This window comes from Gossypium hirsutum, chromosome D02 (genome assembly GCF_007990345.1).
Source record: "Gossypium hirsutum isolate 1008001.06 chromosome D02, Gossypium_hirsutum_v2.1, whole genome shotgun sequence".
In the NCBI taxonomy this organism is placed as follows: domain Eukaryota; kingdom Viridiplantae; phylum Streptophyta; class Magnoliopsida; order Malvales; family Malvaceae; genus Gossypium; species Gossypium hirsutum.
The window spans coordinates 8,177,513-8,196,538 of NC_053438.1; the positions used below are offsets into that span (position 1 = coordinate 8,177,513).

The 19,026-nt window shown below is 31.6% G+C and overlaps 2 protein-coding genes across 2 annotated transcripts; one reads left to right on the forward strand and one right to left on the reverse strand.

The window, feature by feature from the left end:
• The first annotated feature begins 2,575 nt into the window (after positions 1-2,575).
• Positions 2,576-7,813, forward strand: LOC107908051 (serine/threonine-protein kinase STY46). The gene is made up of 13 exons (XM_041088219.1): positions 2,576-3,155; positions 3,348-3,765; positions 3,851-4,443; positions 4,628-4,670; positions 5,072-5,140; positions 5,276-5,376; positions 5,519-5,597; positions 5,771-5,869; positions 6,216-6,284; positions 6,383-6,432; positions 6,565-6,646; positions 6,855-6,949; positions 7,288-7,813. The coding sequence occupies exons 1-13, from the start codon at positions 2,758-2,760 to the stop codon at positions 7,409-7,411; spliced, it is 2,220 nt and encodes a 739-aa protein (XP_040944153.1). The 5' UTR covers positions 2,576-2,757; the 3' UTR covers positions 7,412-7,813.
• LOC107910570 (huntingtin-interacting protein K) lies at positions 7,780-9,935 on the reverse strand. Its single transcript, XM_016838449.2, has 4 exons — positions 9,619-9,935; positions 9,471-9,526; positions 8,210-8,276; positions 7,780-8,119 (listed from the first exon to the last, which is right to left on the reverse strand). Exons 1-4 carry the CDS (start codon positions 9,745-9,747, stop codon positions 8,039-8,041), a joined length of 333 nt encoding a protein of 110 aa, XP_016693938.1. The 5' UTR covers positions 9,748-9,935; the 3' UTR covers positions 7,780-8,038.
• Positions 9,936-19,026: the final 9,091 nt, after the last annotated feature.

Consider the following 19,026-nt stretch of genomic DNA (forward strand, 5'->3'; position numbering starts at 1 on the left):
AATATTTTTATGCAAGTAAACTTAAATAGCATGAACCAAAAGCATTTAATAGGAAAATCTAAAGTAAGAAACATTAAAGGAATAAGGTTTAATAGATTGAAAGTAAAATAAACTGAAATACATTAAACTTAAGCTTAAAAGGTCTTGAAAGCAACTAAAAATGCAAATAAACCTTAGCTATAGTAATAGCTAACTTAACTAATACTAAGAATAACAAGAACAAGAAGTATATCCAGAAAAATAAACTATAATCTAAGATAGAAGAAGAGAAAAAAAACCCTAGAAAAGTGCAGAGAAAAACTAAAGAAAACCTAGAGAAAACTAAACCAAAAACTAAGCTAATATGTGTCTCTCTCTTCCTTAGTAATTTTTGGTTGTTTTGAAATGTATTCTGATGACTTTTCATTGTAAAAAAATGCCCGTACACGGGCCTTGTGTGATTAGTGGACCAGGTAGACAAAGACTACCCTTTTTGTCCAAGTTTGTCCCCTTGACGAAGGTGACATCACGATACCCAGAAGAGGATATCGGGATATATCGGGCAGTGTTGAGCCCTGGGGCCTTCCTTAAAAGGTGGATATTGTGATACCCAAAGAGGATAATGCGATACCACTGAAGGGAGTCTTCATTCTCCTCTACTGTTGGAGGTATCGTGATATCTGTACCTTGGAATTATGATACCCTTTGCCTTGGTGTTGTTCTCGCTCATTTTCAACCTCCAACATGCCCCTAATCACTCAAACACACATTAGGCCGCCAATGGTGCTATCGACCAATTTGGGTTACAAAATAGACAAAAACAAGACATTTTCACTTATTAATAAAAAATACGAAAATAGTTTAAAACTAAGCTAAAGACGCTATTTTGCTCGAGAAAAAGCTCCTTAAGTGTGTCGGGAAAAGCCTAATTTGCCACATCGATTTGTAACAGATTACCAAACTCTAGTTTGTTTGCGATGATGTCCACATTCGCCACGTTAATCTTTACAACTAATTCTTTCTCTCTGTATGGAATAGAATTATAGCGTACGGTTCAAATAAAGCACAAAATCAAATATATAGGACGTTTATTTGATGTAGTGCGTGAAAAATTTTATGTCTACAAACAAGATTCAAAGAATTAATTTAGGTGCTAAATGTTAGTACAAATCAAATGTGAAACACTTTTAAATTGTTTGATGATTAAGCACAAAATAACTTAAAAAACTATTTAAAAAAATTTTAAGTATAAACATTGCATCAATCAAGTTATTTCATTAACTTAATCTTCAATTTAGGTGCTAAATGTTAGTACAAATCAAATGTGAAACATTTGTAAAACATGCTGAATTAAATTGTAAACATGTGTGTATCTATTATATAAACAACTTAAATCTAACAATTTTTAAAAAATAAAAATAAATAGAATCATTTAAAGGTAGAAGAGCCAGTTTTGTTTACAAAAAAAAAACCTCTCGTTTGTGTGATGCATGTACACGTATTTACAATTTGTGTTGGTACTTAATAACTAAGCTAATGGCAAGGTTGATATTTTAAAGACTTTTGAAGTTTGGATACCAATTTAAAAATGAGGAATATAATTAGCTTAAATTTGGATAACCAAGCGAGAGAAATTAAAAGTGAGTTTTGAGAATGAAAAATTAGGACATTAAGGCTTCCTTTGGTTTGCTTCAGTACATCAGTGAGGTGCAGTTGAGGGTGCCAATCTCACTGCCATGGTGTTTGGAAAAGCAGATCAGTCTAGTGAGAATTCAATTCCACCGCACTGGACAGCTAAATTTCTGCTGGAGGTTTCAGCAGCAATTGAAACCCTTGGGTGTTGTTGGTATTTTTAAGAGACAAAAATATCATTACTTTTATTTATTATTTTACCATTTTATCCTTGAAAGTTAAACTAATTTCTTTCCCAAATTTGATCCAAGTATAATGTTACTATTTATGAAAATAATATTTATCATTGTTATAAAAAAATATTTAACTATAAAAAATAAAAATAATTATCATTTTTTCTAATAAATAATTTAAATTAATTATATAAATCATTAAAATACTGGAAGATACATTTTAATATTTTATTAAATGAATTTATAAATTCACATATTTTAATAATTTTAAAAAAGTAAAATAATTTAAAAAACTTCTATTATATATCAATTCTAATATGATATCCTTAATAGTCATTTTTTATTCTTACCTCACCGCTACAGCTGAGTTTGAATCCACACACACTCCACCTTGTTTCTAATCTCACCGTTACAGTAACTAATCTCACCGCCACCGCTATTTTTAACATCACCAAAGGTAAACACACCGCCCATCCAAACTAGCCCTAAATCTTACATTTCAATATGGCCTACAAATTATTATGCTGCAAGAAGCTAATATTGATCAATCTCATTGGCATGCTTATGTCATTCCACGCTATTTAAAAAAAATATCATTATAATAATATTAAAAATAATTAAAAAATTATATTTAAAAAATAATGTTATACAAAGACGGGTGTCGGACATGTGTCACCAAACAGTTTAAATTCATTTGATAATTATGAAATTAAAAATAAAAAAAGGAAACCGCCAAAAGGAAGAAAAAGGAAATGGGTGGAGTTTTCTGAGTTTTGGCTTCCTTAACAGAGGAGAGTTTTGAAGTGGAAGAAGGTGATGAAAAAAATATTTGAATTTAATTTATTTAATTGTCAAAGCTTTGAAGCTTCGCTTGTTTTTCAAACTGATTGTGTAAAGGAAGGGAAAGCAAACAATGAAAACGCCGCTAGGGGAGGAGCTCTTGAGGAAGATCCAAGAACTGGAAGTAGGACATGCGTATCTCATGCGAGAAATGTCAGGTTTAAGACAATCCAGCGGTGAGTCAATTCATGACTCAACTCGTCGAGGATCCCGCCGTACTTCCCCTCAACGGCCGTTATTTCTCGGGGACGCGGCGGCTGCTGCCGGTTCTGGTTCTGTTCGACTTCCGTTACGAATAGAGAGCGGGAGCTGCGGCACCACAAATGGAGGCGGTGGCGACGCAGGAAGAACAAGAACCGGGAATTCACGGACAGCTGCCGCTAATTTGACTAACAGTCAGTATTTAAATATTTTACAGTCTATGGGACAATCTGTTTATATATATGATCTTAGAGGCCGTGTATTCTTTTGGTAAGTTTGAACTTTGAATAGGGTTTCTTTCTTTCTTTCTTCTTCTTCTTCTTCTTTTTCTTTTTCAGTTGCAATGTTCGTGATTTATTTTTCTAGATTAACGATATGATTTGATCTTGTTTCTTAATATACAAGGTAAGGATTATCATCCCTGTAGAGTTATTTTTCTTAAAATTGCGTGTTTTATTGCAGGAACAGAGGTGCTGAAAAACTTTATGGTTATTTAGAAGCAGAAGCTTTAGGACAAAATATTATTAAGCTTGTTTGTCATCCTAAGGATTTCGGGTTTGCAGTAAATATAGTTCAACGGGTTATTATTGGGGAGAGTTGGACTGGACTGTTTCCTATTAAGAATAGACTAGGGGAGAATATTTCTGTAGTTGCAACTGTTACTCCTTTTTATGATGAAGATGGTTCTGTGGTGGGAATCACTTCTGTGACCTGTGATTCACGGCCTTTTCAAGAAACCAAGTTTGAATTTTCAGCTGAAAGGCAACCGAAAGGAAATTCTTCAGCCTTTACCCGGTCTAAAAACACCATCTCGGTTAAACTTGGTCTTGATCCTCAGCAGCCTCTGCAAGCTGCAATTGTATCAAAAATATCAAATTTGGTATTAGTTTCTTAATTCTTTATATATGATTATGTTTGGTTTCTTTTGTTTTGATTTGGGCTGATTCACGAGTTAACCAAAGCAGGCGTCCAAGGTGAGCAACAAAGTGAAATCCAGAATTAGGACAGGCGAGAATCGTGTTGATGCTTATGATCATAAAGAAGACGCAACTTACAGTGGAGTCTGTACACCGAAGGGAGATATGTGGCCACCCTCCCATGATGTACTTCATCCTTTTGATAACGTGTCCACTGTAATGAACTCTATAGATTTTGGTGATGAGAATGAAGGAAAACCTGCAATCCAAAAATTTACGACCTTTATAGCTAAGACAGGGATATCTTTGCCTTGGAAAGGGAACAGTCAAGAAGAATCAGAGGCCAAGACTACTCATTCCATAAGGCCTTGTGAGGGTAATGATCAACAGAATGAAACATTTCTGCTAAAGGGCCCATATTTGGGTAAAAAACTTGAAGACCATATTAATGAGCATGACAGCCCTATCAACAATGAGGCATCAGGTTTTTCATCATCTTCTGCTAATGTTAACAGCACAAGCAGTACCAGAAGCTCGGGGAGTACTGGTGGTAGTCCTGTTAATATAGTTCATATGGACACTGATTGTGTAGATAATGAAATCTTGTGGGAAGAGTTGACGATAGGAGACAAATTGGGCAAGGTAATTTCCTTCAATTAACAGCAACTGGGAGACATGAAGGAATTATGAACTTGTTTATAACTAGAGCCGTTACTTTATGTTAAAACTCTCTACTGATTCTACTTCATTCTTACTTGATGTCGTGGGTAATACCACAGTATGAATTATTTAAGTACGTACTTAATTCTCCTTTGCTTTCCTTGTAGGTTCTTGTGGAACAGTATATCATGGTCTGTGGTATGCATCAGTATGTTCTCTTACTCCTTTCACAGCCTTTCTTTTGGGAAGATGAATAAACACATTATTGATGGTACTATATGGTGTTGAGTTCGTATAAATTGGAAAATTGGTGACAAACCCATCAGCCAATTGTTCTATATGGTGTTGAGTATTATAGGTTCATCGCCTACGTTGATACCTAAGTCTAATATAGACAGTGCAATATGAAAAATCCGGAGTTCATTTCAGGATCTTATGCCATACTTGCAGTCCATTCCGGTTAATGGAAGGCATGATGTCATTGCTATACATGAGCTGTTTTACTCGTTAGTTATTTATATTGGTTTTACATAGAAATGGTAGGAAGCATGAAAAAAATGTAAATCACCTTACTATTTGTGGAAATCAACCATTTTCATGTTATCACAGGATGTTGCTGTCAAGGTGTTCCCGAACCTGGAATATTCAGATGATGTCATACATTCTTTTAGACAGGAGGTGTGCATTATTGTAAAATTACATTTAAATTGCTTTGCAGTCGCCAACTGGCTAAGATAACTGCATTTGTTATTGTTTTGAGTTTCTTTCTTCCTCTTCTAATTCTGCTCTGACTATTTCCCTTCTGCTTTGAAGGTTTCTCTGATGAAAAGACTGCGGCATCCAAATGTTCTGCTGTTTATGGGAGCTGTCACTTCACCTCAACGTCTCTGCATTGTTACTGAATTCCTTCAACGGTTCGATCTCCACCTTTTGAAATTCCTTTTTGGCATTTATGGAACATTAACATTGCATATCTATTGTTCTTTGAAACAGTAGATTTGTTGGTTTAATTTACTTCATCGTTAATGAATGCTTATTTATATTTTATTGATGTAGTGGGAGTTTGTTTCGATTGCTACAGAGGAATGCTGCAAAATTAGAGAGGAAACGGCGTGTTCATATGGCTCTGGATATTGTGAGTCTCAAGTAGTTTTGGGTTCTCATTTTTTTGCAACTTCGTGGTGTTCCTCAAGTTGTGGTGGCGTGTAGTGCCATCATACGCCAATCTGTATTTTTTTAATCTATTCTTGTTTGCACCGCTGGAGTGCCCTGCCCTCATTAATTCATCTTATTGATTGAACTGCTAAGGCACAAGGCATGAATTATCTTCACCATTGCAATCCGACTATCGTTCATCGTGATTTGAAGTCTTCAAATCTCCTAGTTGATAAGAATTGGACTGTGAAGGTTTGCCTTTAGTTATGTGCATCTGTTCTAATTGGAGTTTGGGGCGAAACTAGAAATTTTTTCAGGGGCCCGAAATTAAATTATATATTTTTACGATATTATAAATGCAATTTCACTTTTTTAATAGTCAATATCTTTATAATTTTTAAAGGAATAAATTAAATTTTATCATTATTAATTTAAATTTTTTTTTTAAATATAAAGTGGCTTAAATGAAAAAAGAATTCATTTTAGGGGGCAGGGCCGCTGCCAGCCCCCTTGCTCCGCCTTTGATTGGAGATCTAGTTTCAGTTTTGCCTCAGGGTTTCGAAGATACTTGTTTTAGGGCTACCTTTTATCTGACCAGGTTGGTGATTTTGGTTTGTCACGTCTCAAGCATGCAACCTTTCTCACTACTAAGACTGGGAAAGGAACGGTATTGACTGAAACTTTAGTTCATCAACAATATTAATCTAAGTTTAAATCATTGTGAGAGGATGCATAACTTAATAGTTTGGTTGAGTTTTCTTGTAGCCTCATTGGATGGCGCCAGAAGTTCTTCGCAATGAGCCCTCTGATGAGAAGTATGTTGCAAACGACTCTTCTCCTCTCTTTTTCACTTCACACAACATATCCCCATCCCAGAGCCCAATCGCGTTCACCATTTTTATTCTCTTCTGACCTTGTATTTCTTGTTCTTTCTGGCAAACACATAGGTCCGATATTTATAGTTTTGGAGTCATATTATGGGAACTTGCTACTGGGAAGATACCTTGGGAGAATCTCAACTCAATACAGGTATAGTTCTCAACTTTTGATTTTAAAAAATGCAAGATATTTACATGCGAAGAGTCTATCATCATCAATCCATCTGCATCTCTTCTAAAGATGTGATCCTATGTTGGATCCCATCTCTAAGTCAGTATTTTCACTTTAGAAACTACTGAGCATTGCAAGTCTTGTAGCTCTGCATGTATGAACAACAGTGTGTTTAGGATACTTGTAGGTGATTGGAGCTGTCGGGTTCATGAACCAACGGCTGGAAATTCCGAACTATTTAGATCCACTGTGGGCTTCTATAATTGAGAGTTGCTGGCTCAGGTGGGTTATCTCCTCATAACGTTTTCATGTTTGGTTTCATTCTTTTTTTTTTTTTAGATCCGAGCTGTAGCATACCGATACATTAGTTAATTCAATATTATGAACCACATACCATTACAAGCCTCAAGCATCGCATGATGTTTTAATCAAATTACGTACAATAAGATGTGATGGCCTAACCATTTAAGAACCATTTAGACAATCGACTTTGGTAGTAGTTCAGTTATGAATTTTGATCCGATTGTCTTCAGGATTAAAGGAAACTTTGTTTCTCATGTAGTCATTGTAATTTTCAATTGTGATCTGACCCTTGAAACTATAACTTTTTCCGAAACCAGTGATCCTCAAAGTCGGCCAACATTTCTGGAACTGATGGACAAGCTTAGAGTGCTTCAAAGACGATGCACCATCCAATTTCAGGAAGCCCGTAACTCGTCCAGCGGCTCTCAAAAGGGATCATGAATCAAATCCAAGTGTTTTGGGGTTCATTTCTTCCCTCAGCAAAAGCTCTCGATTGGTTGAAGCATGGGCATTCTTTTTGCTAACATTTACACTCAATTGCCGGTTGTGGAATGCAGAATTGCCACCTAGACTCGCAACATTGGCGTTGAAATCTCAGGCTAGACAAAGCTGAAAAGGAGACGGTACCGTGTGAGCAACCCCAAATTTCAATGTGGTTGGATTGGTTGTTAGTGAATGTCGCTTGTTCTTTTTCATGTCAGCCTGGAAATTTTTCGGAGGGAACGTCAATAAAGGTATATATTATATATATTTATATTGTGGATCATACTCTTCTAGATCGGAATTTGTATCGAGCACGAACTAAAGAGTGAGAAATCAGAAAACTCGGAACATTCCAGATAACTAGGTTTTGGATCTTTCATGTCTCAACAAGTTAAAGAAGCATCTAATATGGTCTTCTAACGCTAGGTTCTAATGGGAAAATAGTAAGCACAGCCATAGTCACCATTAAAATTGAGTTTAAGCGATTTGAAGGTAATTGTGCCTGTCATATGGCCTCGATCTTACAAAGGGTTTTGTCAAAAACTTTGAGAAATATCGGTTTTATTTCACCGACTTGGGCCCGGTTTAGTGAAGCAAGGACCGAATAGCAGCAACGGCATCACCTTTGTGCTCGCGAAGTGTTCTCTCTGCAACCTTTTTGTTCAACTTTTTCCGGTGCAAAAGATCGAAGTATTAGCATCTTTGGCATATCACAGAGATATTTAAGAGACATAAGAAGAAGAAAAAGCAGCCAACCTCTAGTTCGTTTGCGATGATGTCCACATCGGCCGCGTTGATCTTTACTGCAGCTAATTCTCTCTCTCTGAATGGAACGCACAAAATCAAGTATATAGTAAATTTATTTGATACAGCGCGTGAAAAATTTTAAGTCCGCAAACAAGAATCAAGTCATTTCATTAACTTAAACATCCATTTAGGTGCTAAATGTTAGTACAAATCAAATGTGAAGCATCTTTAAAACATGTTGAATTAAATCTGACAAATAAAAAAAAATAGTCATTAACTGGTAGGAGGGATACTTCTCTTCACAAAAAAAAACTCGTTAGTGTGATAGGTGTATATATGTCTGCAATTTGTGTTCGTACTTAAACGACTAAGTTAATGACGAGATTGACAGAAATATTTGATTGATACAATACTGATATTTTGAAAATCTAATTAAAATGTTTTGATGTTTGGGTACCAATTTAGAAGCTGAGACCTAGTTTGAGGATTTCCAGTGCAATTAGCTATAAATATGCATATTCTGCAAACAAAATGGGCAAGTTCTGCAGTCTTAAGTTTGGATAACCAAGTAGAGAAATTAAAAGTGCAAGTGAGTTTTGAGATTGAGAAATTATGACATTGAACCTTACGTTTCAATATGGCCTACACATTATCATGCTGCAAAAAGAGATTTAAGGAACATATAATAGCACGGCCGAAGAAGAAAACAAGGATTACGGAAAAGAAATGAAAGGTAACCTAATATTGCAAATTGAAATCAAATATGAATGTCGATTGAGATTGTATTATATCAATCTCATTGGTATATATTCATATGCTTATGTCATTCCGACTTTTTATTTTTCTCGAAAAATTCGTGTTCAAAAACTGTGTACAATGCATATCTAGACTCAACAGTGAATCATGACCTTCTAAATACATGAAAAAAAGACCTCAACTAAAATGATATGGCTCCTGGGTTTTAGCAGCAGCATTAGAATTATTTAGGTTACCTTATGACCTACCTCAAATTACCTTATACACAAAGCTTTTGACAATTTTAATGACAAAACACACACATAAAAAAAATGTGTTCGATATGAACATACTCGGTTTCTTTATAAATTTTTTCATATATTTATTGGATCATATAGTGTCAGATATTAATATCTTCATAAATTTCTGAAAATTCCAATCCAACCATCGAAATTCAACGAATGTAACAAAAAACAAAAAGGAACCAAATTGGACTAAAATTAAACTTAGATAATGAATATTCCAGAAATCAAACCTCAATCTCATTGCATTCTTTTCTGCTTCCGCTGATGCCGCAATCGATGCCATGGCCTGCAACGTAAAAAAGAAAAAGAAAAAGAATCCCGTAAGCAAAAGAAAACGAAAAGGAAAAAAAGAAGCGTAAGCTAAAGATCGAAAGAGACCGATTGGGCACGAGAAGAATCGAGCTGGCGATCTTCGACACGATCGGTGAGTTTATCGAAGGCTTTACTCTGTTGCTGTAAATCCTTAGAGTCAACGACTGCGTCAACGCCTCCATCTCCGGCTTCCATTGTCGGCTATTGGTTAAGCTTCAGATGGTAAAAAGCCCTGACGTTGTTCGTTGAATCCACCTGAGTTTTCAGTTGAAGAAACAGTGATAAAGAGAGAGCGATTATGACATCCTTCAAAATTGGAAACTTATGTCGAGGGTTTTTCAAGGCCCGTCTTATAATTTCAAAATTCATTTTCGGCCCATTTTCGAAATTCAGGTCAGTATATTGGTTTTATCTAAACTAAATTGTTTTTTTAATAATCTGCTCTTGTCTCTTTTTGACTCAATATCTAGAATTATTCATAATTAAGGGTGTTCAAACGGTCAGTTAACCGAACCGAATTATTATTAACTGAATTTTCCGAAATGTAAAAATTTTTAACCGTTAATCGAATTGAATTTTTTAAAATACATTAATCGAACCGAAATATTTCGGTTAATTCAATCGATTAACCAAATAAACGAAATTTATATTTTTTATTTTTTGGTTAAAATAATTATAAAACAAATAAAAATAATAGTTCAAAAAATACATTGCTAATTCAATTAATTACCTGATTTTGAACCAAATTAACTGATAATCGAAATTTAAATAAATCATTTCATTAACCGGCCTCCGATTGATTAACCGAATTAAATCGATTCGGTCAGTTAATTCAGTTTTATCTAACCTATGAACACCCCTACCCATATCCTCTCCCCAACCCATGAATACGAGGAGGATAATGCGCTTCAATGAACTCAAACTCACGTTCTCTTACATTGGCAACAATGCCTATACTGTTCAAGCTAATACTCATTTGGCTAAAACTTTTTCTTTCTAAATATTTAATAATTGTTTTTCCATAAAATTTTCGGTATTTGATAATCAAATTAAATTAGACTTGTAATTGTAATTAGTGTAAAACTCTTTTTACATTATTTTTTCAAACTCATAAATAAAATTCGAACTTGAAATTTTATTTATGAAAGATTGAATTTTTTATCACTTAATACAATAATAATTAATAAAATAAAAAAGTGAAATTCAAATTATGAAATGCAATATTGAGATGTCATTTTCCACCAAAAATGACATAATGGCAATCAGCTAGTCGTATGTTATTTTCTATAGCAACCTAAGTATGTTGTTTTCATTCATTCATTTTATGTTGCAATTGGATGTAACACAACATTCTTTCTAACCATTTCATAATGTGTAACTTGTGAATTGTTCTTATTTTTTTTATTTAAAAATTTTTTATAAAATTTATTAATTTAACATATTGGTTAAGTTGCTCTCATGTGACGTGATATATGATTAACATAAAATAAAATAGTCATTTAATTGATACTTTAACCTATATATACGTGACTAATTTATTTATTTTTTTAATAAAAGAAAAAGTAAAATATCATTTAACTTTTACTACAATGGCTTTTATAATACTTTTACTCATATATTAAGGCAACTTAGGGGGAATGCCTTTTTCGAACTTCTATGTTAACAGTGCCTTTTTTACAAGTAGATTATATGAAAGAGTCTATATAGTTCAACCTTATGATTTTGTTGATAAGGAAAGGTCACATCATATTTGTAAATACACAACTATTTATGGGTTGAAACAAGCTTCAATGGTTTGATACCAAGAATTGAACAGTTTTTCGTACCAACACAATCTCATTGGTACCTTAAAAGGAATAATTCATCATGACATTACTATATTTAGCATTTAGTGATTCAGATTGGGCAGATGATATAACCTCAACTTCGACTCATACATCTAATATATCTAGGTAGTAATCTCATATCTTGGAAATCATCAAAGTAAAAGATTGTTGCTCAATCATCCACTGAACCAATATATCAAGCACTTACCAATGCCACTGCAAAACTCATCTGGATAATTTTTTTTTCGTTATTAAATTAGTTCCCCCCCCCAAAAAAAAATCATTTTACACTATTTTAAATTGGTTATTGTTTAAGGACCCATAAAGGTAATATCCCTAAAAATTTTCTGCTTTCTTTCTATTGAAAATTCTTGCCTTTAGCGTAGCTTTGTTGGCTTCACTGTAACTGCAGTTGCAGCCTTGCATGGTTCCAATTTTTAATGTTCATCGACTTCACGAAAACTAAAACCAATGTCATTCCTCGAAATCAACAATGTATAGGCTTTTCGTTTAAAACCCAAATTCCGCATCGTTGCTGGCTGTTTCAAGGACTTTTCCTTTTGTCTTTTGTTCTTCTCTACGGTTTTTTTATTTTTTTTACAGTGAATTGCATTGAAAATTGTGGAGGAAGTGTTGAAGTAGGTGATTTACTTTTACTGTGACTTGGATTTAACCATTATTGAAGCTCGAAAGCTGCTTAATATTCCCCAGCGCCATAAAATCATGACCGACAAATTTTTCCCCAAAAAATTTTGCAAGTTTGTGCTAGTTCCACTGATTAATGGTTCTAACTCCAAAATAACTCAAAATTTCCCAAAAGTTATCTCCATAATTTTTTACCCAATTTTATGTTTTTTATTTCGTTTTTTAAGAAATGAAATGCAGTCGTTTCATGCTACCTGATTTATTTATTTTTTTCAAAATTTAATATAAATTCGTGGAAATATATATACACGTAATGTTACGGTCAACATTCCATTTGATATTTAATAGATATTTCAAAATTTTCATTATAAAGATCTATTTAGTATGTTTAATTATCTTTATATATTAAAACATGATGATAGTAGTAGTTCAAGTAATTTTAAAAAAACAGTTTTCTTCAATTAGTTTTAAATATTCAACTCTTTCTAGTTGATCATTACTATTAGTAAATTTTTCTTTCCAATGTTCTATAAGGGTTTTATAGGATTGGAAATCATATTCTTTTTGTTTTTCATCTTTTTTACGTTTTTTATGTTTTTTGTAATTTTTTAACATAGAAGTCGACTCATCGGAAGAAGTGTTTTCTTCTTCAGATAAAACTAAAATATGATCTTTACTATTACCATAGTATAAAGGACCTAAATCTACATCGGACTCGATATTATTATTATTTAAGACCTGATCTAATTTATTATTAACGCTAGTTAATATTTCTTTACACTCATGGTTTAAGTCTAAATCTTTTATATTACTTAAATTATTTACTTTTTCTTCAACTGAACTGACCTTACTAAATAACTTACCAAAATAAAAAGAAGCCATATCAACAAGACTATTTATACCCTTACTCAGAGATGAAACGTTGTTTTCGTTTCTAAAATCTATATTCCCTTCCGCTCATACTCTCAACCTCCCTCCCCCCCGTGTTTGGTATCAGAGGTGCAGGTGTAACGAGTTTCTGGAGAAATAATATCGTAATATCTATTGTAAGTTTTATTCTTTGATTTACATTTCTGTTTGTTTCACAGTTGTTTGTTTCAAAACCCATATATCTGTTATTCTGTCTTCTTGTTGCCGTTGAGTCCAGGGAGGACGTTTAGGCGTTGAGTAAAGACGATAAAGATAATAGAAGGTCTTAGGTACCAGAAACAAACATTATGGAACAAATCGAGTGTCAGTTTAAAGAAAAAACTTGTGATCACATTACGCATATAGACTCTAGAAACGAAAACAACATTTCATCTCTGAGTAAGGGTATAAATAGTCTTGTTGATATGACTTCTTTTTATTTTGGTAAGTTATTTAGTAAGGTCAGTTCAATTGAAGAAAAAGTAAATAATTTAAGTAATATAAAAGATTTAGACTTAAACCATGAGTCTAAAGAAATATTAACTAGCGTTAATAATAAATTAGATCAGGTCTTAAATAATAATAATATCGAGTCCGATGTAGATTTAGGTCCTTTATACTATGGTAATGGTAAAGATCATATTTTAGTTTTATCTGAAGAAGAAAACACTTCTTCCGATGAGTCGACTTCTATGTTAAAAAATTACAAAAAACATAAAAAACGTAAAAAAAATGAAAAACAAAAAGAATATGATTTCCAATCCTATAAAACCCTTATAGAACATTGGAAAGAAAAATTTACTAATAGTAATGATCAACTAGAAAGAGTTGAATATTTAAAACTAATTGAAGAACTTTATGAAAAACATAAAGATCTATTTAGTATGTTTAATTATCATTATATGTTAAAATATGATGATAGTAGTAGTTCAAGCAATTCTGAAAAAAGAGAATTATATAAGAAACAATCTGATGAAGAAAAAACTTCAACAGATCAGGATAAAGACATAAAAGTCTCAACTTATAATTCTGATGAAGAAATCACTTCATCTGAAGAAGAAAATATAGATATCCCAGAACCTATGGATACTGAACCAACAGATCCATATAGAAAAAGGAAATTAGAGTCAGATAGTAAAACAGATGATTATCTTAGACATTTAAATAAAGATGTTGAAATTAGTGATAAAATTAGAATTTTTGGTAATAAAACCGAAAATATTGCTACTAATGAAGTAAAACCTGAATACCCAGGAGAAACTTCTAATCAACCTGTTCAACAAAGAATAGATGATTTAAATAAAAAAATGTAGCCCAAGGAGGAATCTATTTAGATTTGACTAATACTCCTATTTCAAATTATGAAAAAATTACAGATGATTGGGCACAGTCTATGACTATTGTTGTAAACAACAATAATTGGTCAAAAGAAAAAATTTTAAATTATTTTGTTGGAACATTTCAAGGAGATGTTCTACAATTTCTCAGAAGATGGGAAGAATCTGAGAAAGGTAAAGAACAAAAAAGGCAATTAATCAACCAGATAGGAACCCCTAAAGATCTTCTAAAAGGATTAACCTTAATTCTAAAAATAGAATTTTGTGGTTATTATGATAAAAAAGATCAAGATAGTACATCTAGTTATATCCTTTTTAAGATTACATTATGTGATATAAGATATTTAGAAGAATTTTCTAAAAAATTTCTTCATGAATATCAAAAGTTAAAAAATGAAAATATAGAATTTTGGAAAAACCAATATTTTCATAAACTACCCCCACCCTGGGATGAGATATGTATAAACAAATATGTATCTTATATAGAGAAGCACAGTAAATCATCTGGTCTTCAAATAGAAAATCTAGATTCTATGGGAAATAGGATAAACTTTGCGTGTGAAAGAATAACTTTACATTGTCTACAAAGTAAAGCTGCTAAACAAGTTAAGCATAAATTAAGTGATAAATATTGTAATAAAATATTAGAAAATGAATGGGAAATTGGGTGTAAGAAAATATATCCAAATATTTATAAAAAACGTAAAAAATATAAATTAAGAAAATGGAAATCAGGTAATAAAAAATTCACTGGTAAAAACTAAAAAGTGGTTAGGAAAAAAATTCCAAACCAAAGAAACAAATTTGTAAATGTTTTATTTGTGATGAAGACGATCATATAGCTAGTAATTGTCCTAATAAAGGGAAAAATGCTAGAAAAATGATTAAAAGTCTAGAAGAACAAGATTTAGAAATATGTTTTCAAAAGGAAACAAATCCTGAAGAAATATTATATGAGTTAATATCTGAAACAGATTCTGATAGTAACGATGAATATATTTATGTTTAATATAGGAAGCAGCAATTAGAGGAAATTCCAAATCCTGAAACATAGGATATTAAGTTAGGAAATTTGATCGGAGAAGAAAAAGACTTTTCTGATGAAATGATAGAAAAAATTAATAAAAATCATATTTCTAAAGAAGAAATATATAAGATCTCTAAGTTCAAAATTTGGACACAGAGACATATAGAAAAACTTAGCGGTAACACAGTTGCTAAGGATACTAAAGGAGGATTAACAGAAATCCATTTGTTTACAAAAGAAAAAATTAAGAGGATTAGAAAGAAATATCCTCAAATTAGATATATACATTTAGGCATAATCATGATTACCATTAGAGCTTTATTTAGAAGAGATCATGATATTCCTATTATAGCTGTCCTTTTAAATAAAAGATTTGATAATCCAATAAAAGCACTTATTGGAGGAATCCAGTCTAATTTACATTCTGGAGTAATAGGATTTAAAGTTAAACCAAATTACTTTATTTCTATTACAGACCCTCTAATAGAAGAGTGTCTTTGTCTTAGCATTCAGACAAAAAATTCTAATATTAATGATTTAGCAGAAGATCTAGCAATCAGCTAGACTGCTATTAATGAATATACAAATACTGCTGAAGTTGAAATCAAAGAAATTAATAATAAAATTATTGAACTCTTTGAACCAAACAGGTTCACTACTGAAATTCAACCAAAATTATTAGATTTAAGAGATCTGTCAATTCCAAGAGATTGGATGATGGAAAAAATTAATAGTTCTAGTACTTCTAAACTAGTTAGTACTATAGAATATATGTCATCATGAAATAAATTGTACTTTAAAAATAACTGTATAACCAATACAAATGAAAATTTAGTTTTACCCTCTAGTTCTCAATCAGAAGATGAAGAGGATAATATTAGTACAAACAGTACACCGATAAGAATGAAAACTGTTCAAATCCCTATATTTCCTACTAATCCTAGTAATAATTCTAGAAAAACTAGAATGGAAGAAATTCAAACTTTAACAATTGATAAAAAGTCAAAAGTTGGAATAAACATTAAAATAACATTTCAATTTAGAAAAAATAAAAAATATTCTCAAAATGCCTTAATAGATACTGGAGCTACAATCTGTAGTTGCAGAAAAAACGCGATTCCTGTAGAAAAATGGGAATTAGTTAAAAAAACCTATAAAAATAATAGGCATAGATGGAAGTAAAACTATTATAGAATATAAAGCAAAAAACATACCAATCTACGTAAACAATGTTAGATTTTTAATTCCTAAAATATTATGTTTTCCTAATATGCAAGGACACATCGTATTAGGAAATAATTTTATATGTAAATATTTACCTTTTGCTATTGATAAATATTCTATTTGGTTATCAGTAAAAGAAGACTTTGTAGAAATTCCACTTGAAAAAGATAATAAAGTTGTGTGTAATAAAAAATTTACACTAAGAAAAAATTAATATTTGTGACTTATTACTAATATTTGCTGATTTTTTGAGCAGGCCTTATAATGGATAGAGATAAAAAAAAACCTCTACAAGAAATAGTAGGAGAATAGACTACAGTTCATAAAAAGCCCAACAAAGGGAAAGCAGAATCAAACTCCAAAAAAAGATTTGTACCTGCACAAATACCATTCTATCCTAACCAAGGATATTATGTGTCTTATCCAATGGTAAACCAACCACTTGGACCAAATGCTTTAAATTATCCAATGGTAAATCAACCAGTTGGAAAAAATTTTCAAACATGGTGTATCAATCACCAATGTCTCAAAATATGAATTCAGTATCACAAATAAGTTTTGCTGAAATCATCAAAAGTTTAGAAAATTTGTTGAAACAACAACAAATTGAAGAAGAAAAAGATTTTTCAAAAATAAAAGATTTCTATAATCCTGGTTTATCACCAGAATTCTATGATTTTATAAACGAAATATGGAAAACCCATATTTCAAATCAAAGGGCTAATTTCCGAAGAGCTCTTACAAAATTTTCATTATTTTTAGTTGAAAAAACAACTAAAGAAAATGAAACTGAGGATTTATTATTAAAATCTATTTTATATAGAGAATGTGATGAATTCCAGTTAGAATTTATAGACATTAAGGAGATAAACAATCTTCTTGATATTATTCAATATTTTATTCATAAAGGAAAAAACAATCCTATTATGAATAAAGTATTTAGAATATGCATGTATAATAAAGCTAGGAAATTATTACCGGTAGAAATATTCACAAAAATAAATGAAGTAATTTGCAGGCAGCAAAGTCAATTTCAAAAAACTTTTTCAGAATATTTTCTACAGGCATATGTTTTTAACGATTATTTAGATAATGAATTTCCTACTCTAAAATATAGACTTGATCATGAACCATTTGATATAACCAATATTGAATGGGGCTTTACTAAAGAAATAGTTGTGCAAAATCTCTCTTTTCATCTTTTAAAAGATTTTCCAGCTATTATAAAGTCTATTTTACAAAACATCATAAAAAATGATGATTTTTATTACTATTTTCATATTGATATTAGTAGTCTAATTGGTATAGCTGAATAAGAAAAAATTTATTAGCCGTATCAAATTTGGATTATTAAAAAGATGATTGGAACACCCCAATTATCTGCTGTTAATGAAGATAAAAAACATTTGTCAAAAACAATTGATGAATGTTATAATAAATTTGAAAATTATCAAGTCTAAACAGGATTAGAATTATTATCACAAGCCTATTATCTTCTCCATGATGAAGTTTATAAATTATGGACGGATGGAAGAAGGATATTGGTATTTCCTAATGGAAACATCCAAGAGGAAAGAAATGAAGAAGCGGTGAAGCTGCTAAACAAGATTATTGAAATAGAGATAGAAGAATTTCCATATCATATCATAGAAAAAATAAAATATACATGGGAGACTTGGAATTCACCACCAAGACTTTCATCAGATTCTTTACATTTGGACGAGATTGAAGAAATGAATTTCGACAACAGACAAGAAGGTTGATGTCAACAAAGATGGCAACCTGATTCACATACCAATAAAAAATTTGGTAATGTTGAAATCATTATGATAGAAGCAACCATTAATGAAGAAGACAAAAAGTCTTAATCAAGTCTTAATCATCATTAAAACAATAATGATGTAAAAGATGACAAAAGCAGTTGTAACACAAGCAGTGACAATAGCAGTCATAAATGCAAGCATGACACATGGAATCAACCAGAGCCATGCAAAAAGAAATGAAACGTGGAAGCAACCATATCCATGAAGAAGCAGAGTCCTTATCAGAAACACTATTCGGGATTCAAAATACAATTGTATAGAATTTTTAGAATTCCTCTATAAATAGGGAGGAAAGCTCAATTGTATAGCATCTTGTAAATTACCTACTACTTTTCTTTTGAAGTTTTCTTTCTTGTAAACTTTTCCTTTTGTAAGTAAAAGAGTCTATATTCCCTTCCGCTCATACTCTCAACCTCCATCCCCCCGTGTCTATATTCCCGTGTTTGGACTTGATAATTTTCAAATTTATTATAACATTCATCAATTGTTTTTGCAAATGTTCTTTATCTTCATTAACAGCAGATAATTGGGATGTTCCAATCATCTTTTTAATAATCCAAATTTGATATGGCTGATAAAATTTTTCTTGTTCAGCTATACCAATTAGACTACTAATATCAATATGAAAATAGTAATAAAAATCATCATTTTTTATGATGTTTTGTAAAACAGACTTTACAATA